Raw genomic sequence first — 15,367 nt, forward strand, 5'->3', positions numbered from 1 at the left:
CCCCACTCACGTTCATGGCTCCTCGGGAAATGTGCAAATAGGAAAAGCCACGGAGGCCACGACTGAAGGCAAGCAAAGACAGGGCGACTAGACGCCCTCCGAAGTCGGCGTTTAGGGTGCCTTAAGAGGAGCGGGATGCAGCGGCTCCTCTGTAACTATTTTGCAGCGAACAAAACTTAGAGGTTGCTGGGCGGCGGGGTTCCGATGCACACGCCCAGTGCCGCTGCGCGACGTGCCGCGCGCCAGTGCGGTCGCTCCGCCCTCCCACCCGGCTCCAGGTGCACCTGCGGAGTCGGCCGGGTAACTGGGTGTGGGTGCTACTCAAAAGGCTGGCGAGGTCCCCTCTGCGCCCGAAGGGGCGGCCAGAGATGTCAGCCTAGAGCCCTCTGCCCCGGTCTGGTACTTGAGCAGCGCCGCGGCGGACAGGTGCCGGCCCAGTAGCCCTCCCTTGCTGGGAGCGCCGCTGCGGCCACAGTCCTGCTGCTGCTGCAGGAGCGCTCGAGCGGCGGCGGCGGACACGTGCAGCAAGGGGGCAGTGGCCTGGGGATGCCACAGGCATGACGGACGCTGCAGCAGGTGGCAGTAGCCCCACGGGGCCGGGGGCAAACTCTGCGCGGCCCCGGTCCCCTCTCCCCTGACCCCTTGCATGATACTCTCGATGCTGAAGGAGGTGCGTCCTCCTCCGGGTCGTGCAGCCAGACCCTTGCCCTCCTCCCAAGGCTGGGAGCCCAGCGAGGGCTGCTGCACCCGGAGGGCGCCGGGCGTCGCCAGGTCTGCCCCCTCCGATTTCCTCCGCACCTCGGCGTAGGCCGGCGCCGAGAGCAGCAGGTAGCGGAGGGGATGCGGGTGCGGCAGCGCGGGCGCGCGGCCACCCGGCGCGGCAGTAGGGTAAGCCCCCGGGAGCCGTGGGGCCGGCGGGCCGAGCAAGAGGCCCGGCGGGGGGCCGTGCAGGACGGCGGGTGCCGCGGGCAGAGGGAAGGGGTGGCGCAGGTGGGCTCCCGGGGGCGGGTGGTGCCGCTTGAAACGCTTCCTGCGCCGGAGAAAGCTGCCGTTGTCGAACATGTCCTGGGAGGCGGGGTCCAGGCTCCAGTAGTTGCCCTTGCCCGGGTGGCCCGGCTCGCGGGGGATCTTGACGAAGCAGTCGTTGAGCGAGAGGTTGTGGCGGATGCTGTTCTGCCAGGCGGGGAACCTGCGGCGGTAGTAGGGGAAGCGGCCGCTGATGAAGGCGCAGATGCCGCTGAGCGTGAGGCGCTTGTGCGGGCTCTGCAGGATGGCCATGGTGATGAGCGCGATGTACGAGTACGGGGGCTTCGCCAGCGGAGGGGCGTCCCCGGAGGACGCCGCAGACATCGTCCGCGCCTTGAAATTGGTGCCAAACTCAGAGGGCTCGCTCGGGTCGCCGCCGCCCCCGGCGCGCAGTCCGGGAAGCGCGCCCGCGCCCCGCCGCGCCCCCTGCGGCCCGGGCTGGTGCGGCGGCTCTAGGAACTGCTGGCTCGCCTCTGCCTGCTCGTCTTCCTCCTCCTCCCCTTCATCTGCCTCCTCTCCCAGAACATCGATCTTACCGTCTTCGCCGTCGCAGCCCCAGAGGCTGCGCTGCCGTGTGGAGCGAGGACGCTCGGCTCTTGGCAAGTTCATGGAGAAGCAGGTCCAGCAGACTTGGGAGAGGTGGCGGCCGCCCACCTGGCCTGGGGTGGGCTGGGATAGAAGCCTGGGACGAGACGCAGGAGCGCTGGTGGTTACCCTCTTAGATGCTTCCCTGGCTTCTTCCTCCTCCTTCCCAACACTGTCCGGCAAAGGTGTACTTTGCCTCTTACGAAAGCTTCTTCGAGCCCCTGTGTGGTGGATGCCCCCTTTATACCTCTTCTTACCCTACCTCGCAGCGGTGCCACTTCCTCCCGACGCATCCAATAGTGAGGGTCAGCTGCGCAAACACCACACCCGGGAAGAGCCCTCAGCACCCCCTACCCGCCCCCACCCGCCACCAAGGAAGATGCTGGGCTCTTAGGGCTGACCAAGCCAGTTGCCCCGTCTCTGCATGAGCTCTGTTAATGCTCTTTTAAAACCACAGAAATTAAAACGAGGTGGGAAAATATGATACTCAATAATCTATGGCCACCTCGACATGCGGCTTTCTCTCCCAGAGAATAGAAATAGAGGGGGGCACTGAAATGTATACTGCGTTTGTAAAAGAATGTGTAAGAGTAAAGCATGTTTTCGTGTTTCATAGCTGGGCAATTATCCACTTTCATTGGTTAATTCTGCCCTCTTTGAGAATGGTGGGCTGAATTATTTTTAATGTTTTGACTGTATCCCCGGGCTCAAGGCGGGTGTCAGGGAGGTGTTGCATTGTCACTACTACCCTCCTCCCCAAAATGGTCTCCATGACTCAAATTTTAAGAAAAGCCAGAAATATCCTAGCATTAAATTGTGGAAATTCAGGATGGAGGGCAGGCTGGAGGGCTAAAGACGAATCTTCTAGCTCACTACAGCAGTGATTCTGCAACTTCTTTGAACATTTAACCACAATAACAAATACATTTTATACCACGATCTTGCACATACCTACTTAAATGGATTCCACAAAACAATATACTTACATTGCAGGGATCACTGATATTTTTTTTTCCTTTTCATAACTGGCCACAACCAGCTAAGTTGATTTAGCCACATACTAACCAGTATAGGCCCAGTTTGAAAAATTCTGTTTTCACAAAGTGGCCCTACACAGAAGGGATGCCCCCAGTCTATGAGAGGGCTCTCTCTCTCTCTCCCAGCCCTTCCTTCCTTCTTTTCAGAAATGCCAACATTAAGCATTTTTACTGTAATAATAAAACCTGGAACTTCCTTGAGGCAAAGGATGGGCTAGTGTCAATGGCATTAAATCACTGGGTCATCATTCAGTATCCACACTGGAGAGCAGCACTATGACAACAGCTGTTTAACTCACTCACCTGAGTGGACTCTGAAACGCTTCCTGTGCCAGAGAAAGCATTTTGAACATAACAAGATTTTTATTTATTTTTAATTTTTTTAGTAACAAGACTTTTAGATTGGCTTCATTTAAATTAGCTCAGAGACTAAAGTAACATTACAATGAAATATAATTATATATAACTAAATACAAAGCCACAGTATATATTCATAACTTAAAGCCCAACTACTTGGGAAAAATTTGAGGTGGCATATCATAAAAATGCAGCATAAAAGATTATATTAAGCCATTGATTGTCAGTTACATAGTGTTTATAAAATGACAATTTTCAGTGAGATATCAGAAACCAACCACATGGGCAAAATAAAACCAAAAGTAGTTTAAAGTAGCCAGTGGCTTCAGGCTAAAATTTGAAAAACAGCTTTCTTGCAAATCTTTTTTTAAACCTTATCCTCTCTACTCCTGAGGTTTTTATTCTCCACGGCTCCCTAGTTTATATGTAGCTTGGAGGACAAATACTAGGTTTTAAGCCTAACAGATTTGTGTTTGAATTCCAAATTTACCAATAACTACTTGTGTGATCTACTAAAAGAAGCTCCAGGAGGGCCAGGACAGGTGTCTTATTCAGCCTTATAATCCCAGATGCCTCCCCCCAAACCCCCTGCAGGTGAGGCACGCCTGTCTTCCATCAGTTTAGGAATCCAATTACCTGGGAAAAGGAGTATTGTTAGTTTTCCTAGAGTCAACTTCTATAGGGATTTGGGTTATTTAAAAATGAAAGGAGAAAAGTGCCCAAAAACAAAACCAAGAAATCCTCACATTGATGGAGGCATGTCAAAGGGCCACAGGAGACAACTGAAAGAGTGACCAGTGGCCCAAGCTGGGACAATTTGAGCAAAATAAAGCAGTATTGGAGTATAACCCAAGGTATAAAATATCTGTGTCCACACAGATAAACATAAATGATTGGGTCAATAAATAGAAGGAAATACACAAAATCCTTTGAAGAATTCCAAATAAATTAATCACCCTCAAGGAGGTAGAGCATAACTCCCCAATACTTTGGTGCAGGATGTACATAGTGATTTCCTTGCAAGAGTACAGTATGAAAAGGGTACAGAGGAGTAACTTTACAGTGGAGAAACCTGACAAACACTACTTCAGATAGGTGGGCAGGTGATCAAGGTCAACATCAACAGTCATAAATTATGTTGATATTATATACCCTTGGTATGATGTGATGAAAATGACACTTTGTGATTGTCCTCCCCAAATCCCCAGTCTAACCATAAGAAAAACATCAGAAAAATTCTAATAAAGGAACATCTGTGTACCTGACCAGTACTCCTCAAAAATGGTCAAGGTCATCAAAACAAGGACAGTCTAAGAAACATCACAGCCAAGAGGAATCTAAGGAAAATGAATACTAAATGTAATGTGGTACCTTGGATGGCATTCTGGAAAAGAAAATTAGTTAAAAACTAAGGATATCTGATTAAACTAATAATATATCAATACTGGTTCACTAATTGTAACAATTATACCATACTATTGTAAGATGTTAGTTAGCGTGGGGGGATATGGGAACTCTGTAAATCTAAAACTGTTCTAAAAAATATATTCTATTAATTTAAAAAATTAAAAATAGGGGGGGAAGGGCCAATGGTCAAAAAGTGGAAACTCAAATGCCCAACAACTGATAAATAGGTAAACAAAATGTGATATATCCATACAATGAAAGACTATTCAGCAATAAAAATGAATGAAGTACTGATACATGGATGAACCTTGAAAATATTACATTATGTGAGGAGTCTAAACAAGCAAATCTATAGAGACAGAAAGTAGATTAGGGGCCTGGGGCCAGGGGGAAGTGGGAAGTAACTGCTAATGGATATAGGCTTTTTTAAGGTGATGAAAATGTTCTGGAATTAAATACTGATAATAGTTGTCTAACTATGTATATACTAAAAACCATGAATTGTACACTTTTAAAAAGGGTAAATTTTATGGTATGTGAATTATATCTAAATAAAGTTTTTATACCAAATATGTCAATGTAAAAACAAAGAGCTATGGCAATGAAAACTAGGTTGAATGTTTTAGAAAGACTCCAAATAATGGAACCTCACTCTAAATGAGGAAAAAGAAAAAGAATGGAACTCTTACCGTCCTGTCTCATCTATTCATCAGTGTTGACTTAAGAATCAAGTCTGTCTTTGCAGCTCCCGCGACATTTAACATGGGACCTTGGTGCATGGTGGGTGTTCAATAATGTTTGGTGATTACTTCTTTCCTAAGGCTGAATAGTTTGTTTTTGTTTGTCTGTTTGGGATTTTTTCCCCTAGAAGTATCAGGGGCTCATCAACTGGCATCATAAGATGCCATCCTAGTTTGAAAAATAAACCTTTCTAAACTAATCTACAGGAAAGATGGTAATATCTGGTTTTTCTTTATTTCAACCTAAAAATTAAAGGTACTTGATCATCAATAGAGTTAAAGGTAAGGTTGATTCTAATATTAAGACTAATTCTGAGAAAAGAACTCTAGCATATCCTTCTTTCTCATCAAAGTACAGTGCGTTGCCAGATATTCAACGGCAGAATTCACTTCTTTCCACATCATCCCTACTAATTTTAGAGCTGGGAAAGTCATTCCAAAGCAATCTAAAGTTTTCCCACCTATACCAGTGATCCAAAGGAAACAATTCTTCAATTCATAGAAAGCAACCAAGCTTATAATGTTCCAAAGTATTGATCATCATTGTTTTAAAAGCCTTTAGCTTTATTTTATTGATTACTGCCTCACAAAATTCATAATCTAGGGATTATAACCTCTAGGAAGAAAGATATTTTTTATTCTCAACTTCTACTTAAGTCTATAAGAAGACTTTTTAAAAATCAAGATATTGTATATCTATCTGAAGCAAACAATCAGAAAAAGAACTCTGGGTAGCATGGAAGGAAGATAATTAAAGTATCTTCAAGTGCAAATCTGCTTAGGAGTCTAACAAGAGGAAGTGAGCTATTTGGAGGGTTTTTCCTAAATCATACATTATTGATAGCCACCAAAAGAAAAACCAAAGGCATCAAGCTCTTTTACCAAGTTGACCCTTTCAATTACCTGGTCTACTCTCACAACTTGTGCTAACACTCTCTGCAGCTATCTTTAACTCACTACCGATTTTCTTACCCCTTTCACTCACAGCTGGAGCAAGTCTCAAACAATCATTTGTTTTAAGGTGTGCAGAAGTTTTAAGGTGTGAATTGTATATCAAGCCTTGCTGGAAAAGCCAAAGCCACACACATTGAGACTCTGTATTCAGGGTGCTTTAAATCTAATCCCTGGAACAATTCAGAGAGATTTCATTGTTATCTCCATTTCATGAATAAGGAGGCAGAGGCTCAGAGAGATTTAGTAATTTATCCTGTGTTCCTCTGTAAACTATAAAAGTTTTAGATGAACCTTGATCATCATTATCATCATAATACCTTGTAAGTCTTCTATAGCAAGCAGAATAATGGCCCACATTATTATTATTACATTATAAAAATAAAACTTTCTCTTCAGGATATCTATAGCAAGTTCCAAAGTCACCTGAAAGTACAGTTTAAATAAACTATGGCACTGATCATTGAAAAATACTTCATTTTGGGAAAGAATAAAGAATAATACAATGCACCCTTAAAAATATATAAACAATATAAAAATACAGTTTAAAATCCAAAACAAAACAGTGAGATCTAGATTGGTACAAGTTAAAATATGTCAGTTAGGTTTGGGAAGATGGGTACTTTCATACATCCATGAAGGCAAATGGTAGAGTCATTTGGAAGGGCAGTTTATCAGTATCTATTAAAAATTGTCAGTATGCAAATCTTAGAAGCTAAAGATTCCACTCATGTATCTGTTCTAGAGAAACATTCACACATAAGGGCAAAGAGGCATATACAATGATGTTCATTGCAGCACTGTTTGCAATGTCAGAAACTAGTTCGTCTGCTGCAGCCATTACACTCACATCCCTTCTCCAGCTTAAAACCCTTCAGGGGTCACTTCCCAAGGTATTAAGAATAATCCACACATTTACTCTGTCCTACAAGGAGCAACAAACCTGGCCTGGTTCACAACTCCAATTTCATCTCATACCTTTGCTTTCTAACCTTCCACCACTGTTACCTTCTTCCTGGTCTGCCAACACACCATGCTGGTGCCTACCTAAGGTGCCTTTGCACTATTTGCTCCGTCTATATAGAGACTTCTTCTCCACTTTATATGATGACTCCTTCTTTTAATTTGGTTCTCATCATAAAGGCCTTCCACGACCACTCAAGTCTAAAGTTGTTCTTTATTTTTATCAGCCTGCGTAGGGTTGCCTCCTATTTTCCATTTATTTGTGTCCCTCCACCAGAATGTAAACAATATGAGAACCTGGTCTTCATCTGTTGTGTGCAATGTCAGCCTCTGCACTAATACATGCGCAGACTGGAAGCTCTCAATAAATATTTTTGTTAAATCAATGTATTCTATGCTAAACTATGAATTTTTATACAGCAAAGAATAAAAGATGTATATATACTGTCATGGAAAGATCTAAGACTAATTGTTGAGTATGTTTTCTTTTTTAAGCAAACTGCATTATAATATATAAAAAAAGAAGTTTTAACACATACATGCACATTATAAAAATAAAACCTTCCCTTAAAGATATATATGGCAGGTTTCTAAGTTTTCTGAAGCAGCAGCTTAAGCTATGGCTCTGATCACTGGAAAATAATTCACTTTGGGAAACATAACATGTAAGTGAAAGTAAATATCTGAAAAGGTAAAACATTGGTTTAGCCCTCAGAAGTGACAGGAATTAAAGGAGAAGGGTCAGGGAAGACTGACTTCATCTGTACTATTGCATTTTTATAACAAAAATGTATTCATACATTACTTGCATAGTAAAAAATATTTAAAGATAAATACATTTTAGAAGAAAAAATGAGTTGTATAAATGCATATTTTATATTATAAAATGTTTGAAATAACATTAATCTATATTTGCAAATATATTTATAAATAATGTAGATTAATAATATATTAATATTATTTCAAACATTTCTCCCACAACAAGACAACTAATTATAAGCCCTTTTTCATGGTCTGGAACAGATAGGTCTAGACACTTAATTTGCCAAAGAACAGTATTAAGTATTATTGGGAGCACATTAATTATAAAACAAATTTAAATTATTATGAAGAAGAAAACATTTACTCAGGCTCTGCTATGTGCTAGGAGCCAAGCTGGATGTATTAAAAACCCAATTAATCCTGGTTGATATTACCACTATCTACTTTATAAATAAGGAAACTAATCTCAGAGTAAATATAAATACTTTGCCCAAGATTACACAGCCAAGAAACCGAAAAGCTGGAATTAAAACCCACATCTGACTCGAAAATCAGCTGACTTTCTATTAGGCAATTTGCTGTCACAAAATAACTGTATTCTCTCAACCATGAACTAAGAGAATGGATTCCAGAGGCAACTGGATGACTACAGAGAAGTTATATTAAAAAGGTATAGAATAGAAGGGAAGGAAGATCAGCATTATCAAACTCATTGGTAGACCCAAAAGAATATAACAGCAATAACCAACTTGAGATAATTTAACCAATTAGACTTCTACCTCCAACTACTGAAATCATTCAAAATACACAGATATAACTCCTTTATTCAATATTCTAAGGAAAAAATTCCAAAAGCCATTTTGATAACCTTCTCTGACATTTAACAACCATTAGTTTGGAAAAGCTCTTTTTAAAATTCTATTTATGCTTTTCTCTTATAATTTGAGTGTAGTTATGCTGACCTGCCCTTTAGTTGGAATAGGGAAAAAAGTGAGCCACTGTACACTGACACACCAATCATTTATGTAAAGATTGTTAAATTATCAAAAGATATCTGTAATTATAGCTGAAGTCTCATACCTCATCACTTTTTAGCTTATATTGAAAACTAAAAAAGTTCAGGAAAAAACAAGATGAATTTAATACCACTAGTAAAATCTACTTAAAACTCAAAGCTCTACAGCTTTGGAATCTTTTAAATATATTCTAAAATAAATGGCTAAAGTTTCATTACACTGACTTTCAATAAATCTTAGCATTGATTAAGAATAGAGAGAGAGAGGTTAATTTCTTTGACTCGGATTTCTTCCATTTTTATGTCTCTAGCCACAACAAACCTTTTATTTCATTTAATAAAAATAGTGACAACAATTAAAAAAATTTTGTTAACAACAATATGATCATTATATCTCTGCAATCTGCTGAAGTTATAAGAGAAAATGACAACGTTGAAGAAAGTTTTACCATTATTATTATAAACAATTTTCATGGGCAAGAAATTCAGCATATGTAAAATCTAAAGCCAATTTTGAAAGATATTTTTGGGAAACATCTGTCTCAAAAAAAAAACACTGCAGAGGCTATTATATTAATATTTTATTGCATGAATGTAAAATGTTTTACAGTACTAATTTACTAAATTTTATGTATTCTATAAAATAAATACTATTTTTAAAGCATACTTCTGTTAGAATTCACAACAGAAGTAATGAAAAGAATAGATGCTTGAAATACTCCCAGTAGGAAACTTATTCTCATTTTTCTCATTAATCCTTTTGATAAGAAACGCTTCTAGTATTATGGACAAACTTGATCTTCTTTGATATGTGTTGTCCACTGCTTTTCTCTTTCTGTCACAGTAGCTATAAATAGCTGTTTAAGGATATCCTTATCTAAATTTCTGCCTGCAAACAAAACAAAATATAGTGTGATTATATTATGCTTATTAACATGTAACAGTTCACCCAAAACTTTAAGATCTTTAAATGCTTCATCTTCAGAAATTTACAAGAATAACAGTAATTGAGTGATTCCTTCTTTTATTTTCTAGTTAATTCCCTCAAAACCAAATTGGTGCGTGGATGAATCACTTTTCTGAAATTGTTTGAAAAAGAATAAAAGGCCTAACAAGTTCTTAAGAATGTTATCACATGATAATGACAAATACATTAACCCCAAATTTATTTAGTTACAAAACGGCAGCTGATTGGTTAATGCTGTTAAGGAGCACATTATATCCCTTTCAAATCTATTTTTTACTTTTCTTTAGGAATTTAACCCTTTGTCACTTACCAATAAAGACCAATCGATTTGTTCTCTCAGTGTCATCTTTCCAGCTCACTGGAGTCTCCTCCAGATCATAGAGCTCGTGTACACCTTGAACAATCACTTGCTGTGGTTTGTCTTTGATTGACACCAGCCCCTGCTCACAGAAGTGATTGATCATTAATCAGCTTCAACTTGAATTTAAGAACAGAAATGAAGCATCAATGTTAACTGATTATTGCTATTCATTTTCAAAATAAAAACTGATATAAAGATGCTGTGAAAATTGCTTAATTCCAATTATTAATATTTGTGCATAAAAAAGTTTAAAACTTTCAATTTTAAAAAAAAGCTTCTGTGTGATTTTTTTAAACAATCCTTTTTTTGTAATAATAAAATTAAGACATATATATGTTAGGATGTTCTTTCAATGTTATTTATCACAACCAAAACCTGAAACAACAAAATGACAAAACATACTGTATATCATATCCTACTGATTACTTTAACTTTTAAGGATTTTAAACTTGTTTCACAGTTTTAGTGGGAAAATTCAAGAAGGTATTTTAGTGATATTAAATAATTTGTTTTAAGCATCTATTGTAATCAATGGAGTGGATGATGAAATAAAGGAAAAGAAAATTATATTTATCTTGATAAAAGTTCATTTTGTATTGATTTGCAAAAATAAGGACCAAATTGTCTGATAAACTGGCTCCTATGGGGATAAAGTAAATTTCTGAAATAATGTTTGTTATACATTCTTATTATAAAATATATATATTTAAAAATAGTAGGAAACAAACCACTCCTAGTCATTCCCACCACACAATTTTTGTGTAGTTTTGGAATATTTGTGTATTTTCTTCCAGTTTTTCTTTTCCTATGCCCAGTTTTGTGTTCTGCTCTTCAGGTTCGAATTTTTGTAATAAACTCCTTGGAAAGAATTACACAAGCATCAATTTTGTGTTTCTTGTATAAAGATTTTGAGGCATTGGCGGCTGTTACTAAAGTTAACATTTTAAACACTTTGATGATTATAATAAGATTAATACTTTGTAACAGGAAAGAGAAGGAAGGCTATGAAGATAGAATATTTTGCCCCAGAATCTCAGTGTTGTGATGAGTGAAAGAAAGACTAAAAGAAAAACCAGAGAGGACAACTGCAGAAAATGTGTCACATATATAAGGACAAAATCAAAACTGCAATGGTACGAGGCAAGCCACTGAACTTTCTGCAGAGGTATTGTGGCGGCATTAGTGTAAATGCCCAAGGTCCTGCTTTTCTATATAACCAGCTTCCGTTCAGTACTAGGGGATAAAAACAGTTACAGAATATGTTCTTGATATCATGGAATATAGATAGTTTAACAGGCATAAAGTAGCAGCAGGATCTGGCTTAGTTCCTCTGAGTGGGAAGTGACTTGGAGGTAGACTTAGATTCACCTGTTTTTCTCTGCAGAGCTGATCTCAGGTATAGCCAGGACAGGGAGTGAAGAAACTTAAATCTAAATATTAATAGTTTCTTGATAGTCTCAACCTCTGTCATTCTAGTGACCCTAGGAAGTCAGTTGCTAATTGGACAGAGAATCTACTAACAGTAATAATAATAAACAGTAATAACAAAAACTTTATGTGCACTTTGGATACACAAGAGTAAACACTCAAATGACTGCTAACTGGTTAAGCACACACCCAAAGACACTGTCTCCTGGAGAAAACACCTCTCACTACATAAATACCCAAATGTCAAAAAATATGAATGGATTTCTAAACACAGATCAAGAACTTTTCTAGTCCTTTGTAACTTTGAGAGTATAACAAATGTTTAGTGTTTATTAAATGCATCAGGAAGCATAATGTTCAGCAGCAGGATTTTCAACATTATTTTTCTGTTAATGAAACACTCCTGGAAAAATAGTTTTCCCTAAGTGACCAATCTGTGTGCCAAGAGGAGAAGAGAGTTTCAATAGAGTCAAGCTCATCAGCCAGAGGAGTAGAGAGCAGGGAACCATTTCAAAGCACACAGGTTGTTTTAGCTGCAACAGTAAATGAAGCTGTGCACTTAAATCATACTTTGTGCAATGATTTCCAAACTTCCTTTTCAGCAATGGAAATGATAAAGAAAAATGGAAGCAGCCAGGCGCGGTGGCTCACGCCTGTAATCCTAGCACTCTGGGAGGCTGAGGTGGGCAGATCGCTCAAGGTCAGGAGTTTGAAACCAGCCTGAGCAAGAGCGAGACCCCGTCTCTACTATAAATAGAAAGAAATTAATTGGCCAACTAAAATATATAGAAAAAATCAGCCGGGCATGGTGGCACATGCCTGTAGTCCCAGGAGGCCTGTACTCAGGAGGCTGAGGCAGTAGGATCGTTTGAACCTGGGAGTTTGAGGTTGCTGTGAGCTAGGCTGACGCCATGGCACTCACTCTAGCCTGGGCAACAAAGTGAGACTCTGTCTCAAAAAAAAAAAAAAAAGAAAGAAAAGAAAAGAAAAATGGAAGTTGATAAAGGTTATTTTTATTAAAACTTGTGTTTCTGTTTAAAGCCAAATGCAGTTTTCATATTAAATATAATAGCCAAGACAAGGATTTTGTCCAAAAGTCTACAACAGTAAACTGCATACTGCACCTTTAGCCGTATGACCTCCATGCAGTGATCGTCCTTGTTTCTCACATTCTTTTCCCACAGGAGATTCTGCATCAAGTGACATATTTTAATAAGACCAACCATTGCTAATAGCAACAAGTATGTAACAAAACAGTTGATAAATCATTAATCAGTTAAAAATTGCTTTCACCTGAATAAATACATTTAGACTTTCTTCCTTTGCATTTCCTGGTACTTCAAATGTGACTGTAACAATACTCTGTAAATCAAGAGAAATAATAATAACATTTTTATAGGAATGTCAATATATTTTTTAAAATCACAAGTTTTAACATGAAAAGGAAAATATTCATAGAATTTTATGTTGTCTAACAATAAATACGAAGTATTACATTTTTCTCACAGTATGTGCTGATTTTTGGAGTTAGCAACTTCATTTTCTATATTCTGCAGAGTTGATCAATGGTTTAATATTTACACAAAATGCTATTTTGTGTTAAAAAAATTATACAAAAACTCTCATAAAAGGTTTGCTCACTACTTCATTCTTTCCCAGATTCCCCACAATAAGGAGGAATGTAACATATGTAGCATCCTGACTACAGACTGAGCCAGGCACTTTTGCCTGAGTCACCTCATTTCATCTTTTCATCTACTCTTTCCAACAGTCTTGAGAGTAGAGATAACTATTTCCATTGTATAAACTGGGGAAAATGAAGCTCAAAAAAATAAAAAAAAAAAACTCATTCAAGAGGTGCCTTCCCTACACCCAGAAGAAATGAACATCCTTATCTCTGAAGACAAAGGGTCACAGAGAAGAATCTGAACAAACAGGCCTTGCTAAGTTCCTCCCAGTTTATTATCATTAGATCATACTTTTTATCCAATTATATTTCTCCATGACTCTCCACTTCTATATCATAGCTAGCATAAAAATACACAGGTTAACCATTTTGTTAGGTCTTCACTTCCTTATGAAGGTTCTTATGTCTTTTACAAACTTAATAAGTATGTATGCTTTTCTCTTGTTAATCTTCCATCTATTATAGGGACCTTTGCCATGAATCTACTGGTGGGTAAGGAAAAGATATATTTCCTCCTTTACACCTCAGATCCACTAAACCAAATGAGATGCAATTCATGCCTCTGAATCCTGTAGCCCTTTGTTTCTGATATATTTTGCCCTAAGTTTATAAACTAAAGCAGGAAAGTGCATCAGAATCTCCCAGAGCTTAAAAAAAGATAGACATGCCCTATTTACTGGTGAAATGACATAATGTCTAGGCTTTAATACACTTCTGCAAGGGTGATAGAGGTATGTTATACTAGTCTACTTTTATGTATATCTGAAATTTTCTATTAAAAAAGTTTTTTTTTTAATACTCCAGCAAAAGAAATGTTGGGAGGATTGATGAAAAAAAATTGGCAAAATGTCAATATCATTTAAACCAGATGATGCATACAAAGAGCTCATTTTACTGTTCTCTTCACTTTTGCATATCTTTGAAAATTTTCATAATAAAATGTTAAAAATACACATCAATATGCACACACCCAAGCCCCAATCCTGGAGACTGAGGGCTAGGAACTACTGAGCATCCAATTTTCTTTTTACAAAAAGCTCCACAAGTGATTCTGATTTATACCCCCCTTTGATAATCACAGCTTTTCATTCTTTTAACAAATATACACTGAGCACCTACCATATACTAAGCTCTGTGCTAAGCAATAAGGAATTTATAAACTGATGCAAGGGAAAAGCATTTCAACCCAAACCATAAGCCATTATATATGCCATGACAGGGGTACATTCAAAATACTAGGGTTGTAGATAAATGTTCTTGTGAGCACATTTTCTTCATCTTTTAACTCCTATGACTCCCACTATGATGTCCTTTATTAGAAGAATGTGTTTCAAGTTCATCTTTATGACTGATATTGAGTATCATAAACAGCTGGTTTTTCCCAAAACAATCTACCTCTGTGGACTTGTATTTCTCTCATTCACTCATTTTAAAGATAAGTTAAGGTGAATATCCTATTAACATAAGTTTCTCAGAGAAAGGTGCCAAAAAAACATGGTAGTATAGCTCCCCATAAATAAGAGCCAAAATGAAGACAAATGAACAAGCGGCTGCTGTTATCTTGGCCCTATCACGACTGATATTGATTCAAGATCTAATTGATTGCTTCCAGAGGAGGGAAGACAAGGCACACTACTCACTCACACAACCCCCAGCCCCAGGTTTTAAATGGAACAAAGAAGTTTCTAAAGCTCTATCATCTATGACCTACTTAACAGAAACATGGGTACAAGGAAAATACAACTAGTTTGTTCTTAGCATCTTACATATTTAACTAAGAGATTAGAATTTTAGAAGCTGAAAGACACCTTAAGGAGTTCAAATTTACAGTGCTACCATTAAGGTGAAACTCAAAGTCAATTTTTATTTAAATAAGCCATGCTTATATCAGACTTTTACTTAATCAGTTAGTTAAACATAGTTAAAAACAGACTACCAGGATGCATTTAAATAGTAATTCCCATCGGAAGAACTGATCAAAATATGCTGAATGATCTACAGAATGAAGAAGCTAGAAATCATGATTTCCTAAGAGTCTAAACAACTCTGATTTGATGAATTCCTATTATGTTTTAAGAAGC

The 15,367-nt window shown here is 38.6% G+C and overlaps 2 protein-coding genes across 3 annotated transcripts in view; both read right to left on the reverse strand.

Moving 5' to 3' along the window:
• Positions 1-264: 264 nt before the first annotated feature.
• On the reverse strand, positions 265-1,635 carry LOC105856653 (forkhead box protein D4-like 1). Its single transcript, XM_012738507.2, has one exon. It carries the CDS (start codon positions 1,633-1,635, stop codon positions 322-324), a length of 1,314 nt encoding a protein of 437 aa, XP_012593961.2. The 3' UTR covers positions 265-321.
• A 7,526-nt stretch (positions 1,636-9,161) lies between these two features.
• The window catches only part of LOC105856589 (zinc-regulated GTPase metalloprotein activator 1C), a 44,204-nt gene continuing 37,998 nt past the window's right edge, over positions 9,162-15,367 (reverse strand). Inside the window, exons 12-15 of one of the 2 annotated variants that reach the window (XM_020289298.2) lie at positions 12,893-12,961; positions 12,724-12,789; positions 10,121-10,250; positions 9,162-9,732 (exon numbers count right to left, since the gene is read on the reverse strand). In XM_020289298.2, the coding sequence (XP_020144887.2) occupies positions 9,626-9,732; positions 10,121-10,250; positions 12,724-12,789; positions 12,893-12,961 (372 nt within the window). In that variant the 3' untranslated portion in view covers positions 9,162-9,625. The remainder of the gene's footprint in view (positions 9,733-10,120; positions 10,251-12,723; positions 12,790-12,892; positions 12,962-15,367) is intronic. The other variant, XM_076008649.1, reaches the window with a different exon arrangement.

The sequence above is a fragment of the Microcebus murinus genome, chromosome 12, assembly GCF_040939455.1.
Source record: "Microcebus murinus isolate Inina chromosome 12, M.murinus_Inina_mat1.0, whole genome shotgun sequence".
Taxonomy (NCBI): Eukaryota; Metazoa; Chordata; class Mammalia; order Primates; family Cheirogaleidae; genus Microcebus; species Microcebus murinus.

Excerpts from the sequence above, each read along its gene's own strand:
- LOC105856653 (XM_012738507.2), bottom strand. The coding sequence starts at position 1,635 with ATGAACTTGCCAAGAGCCGAGCGTCCTCGCTCCACACGGCAGCGCAGC.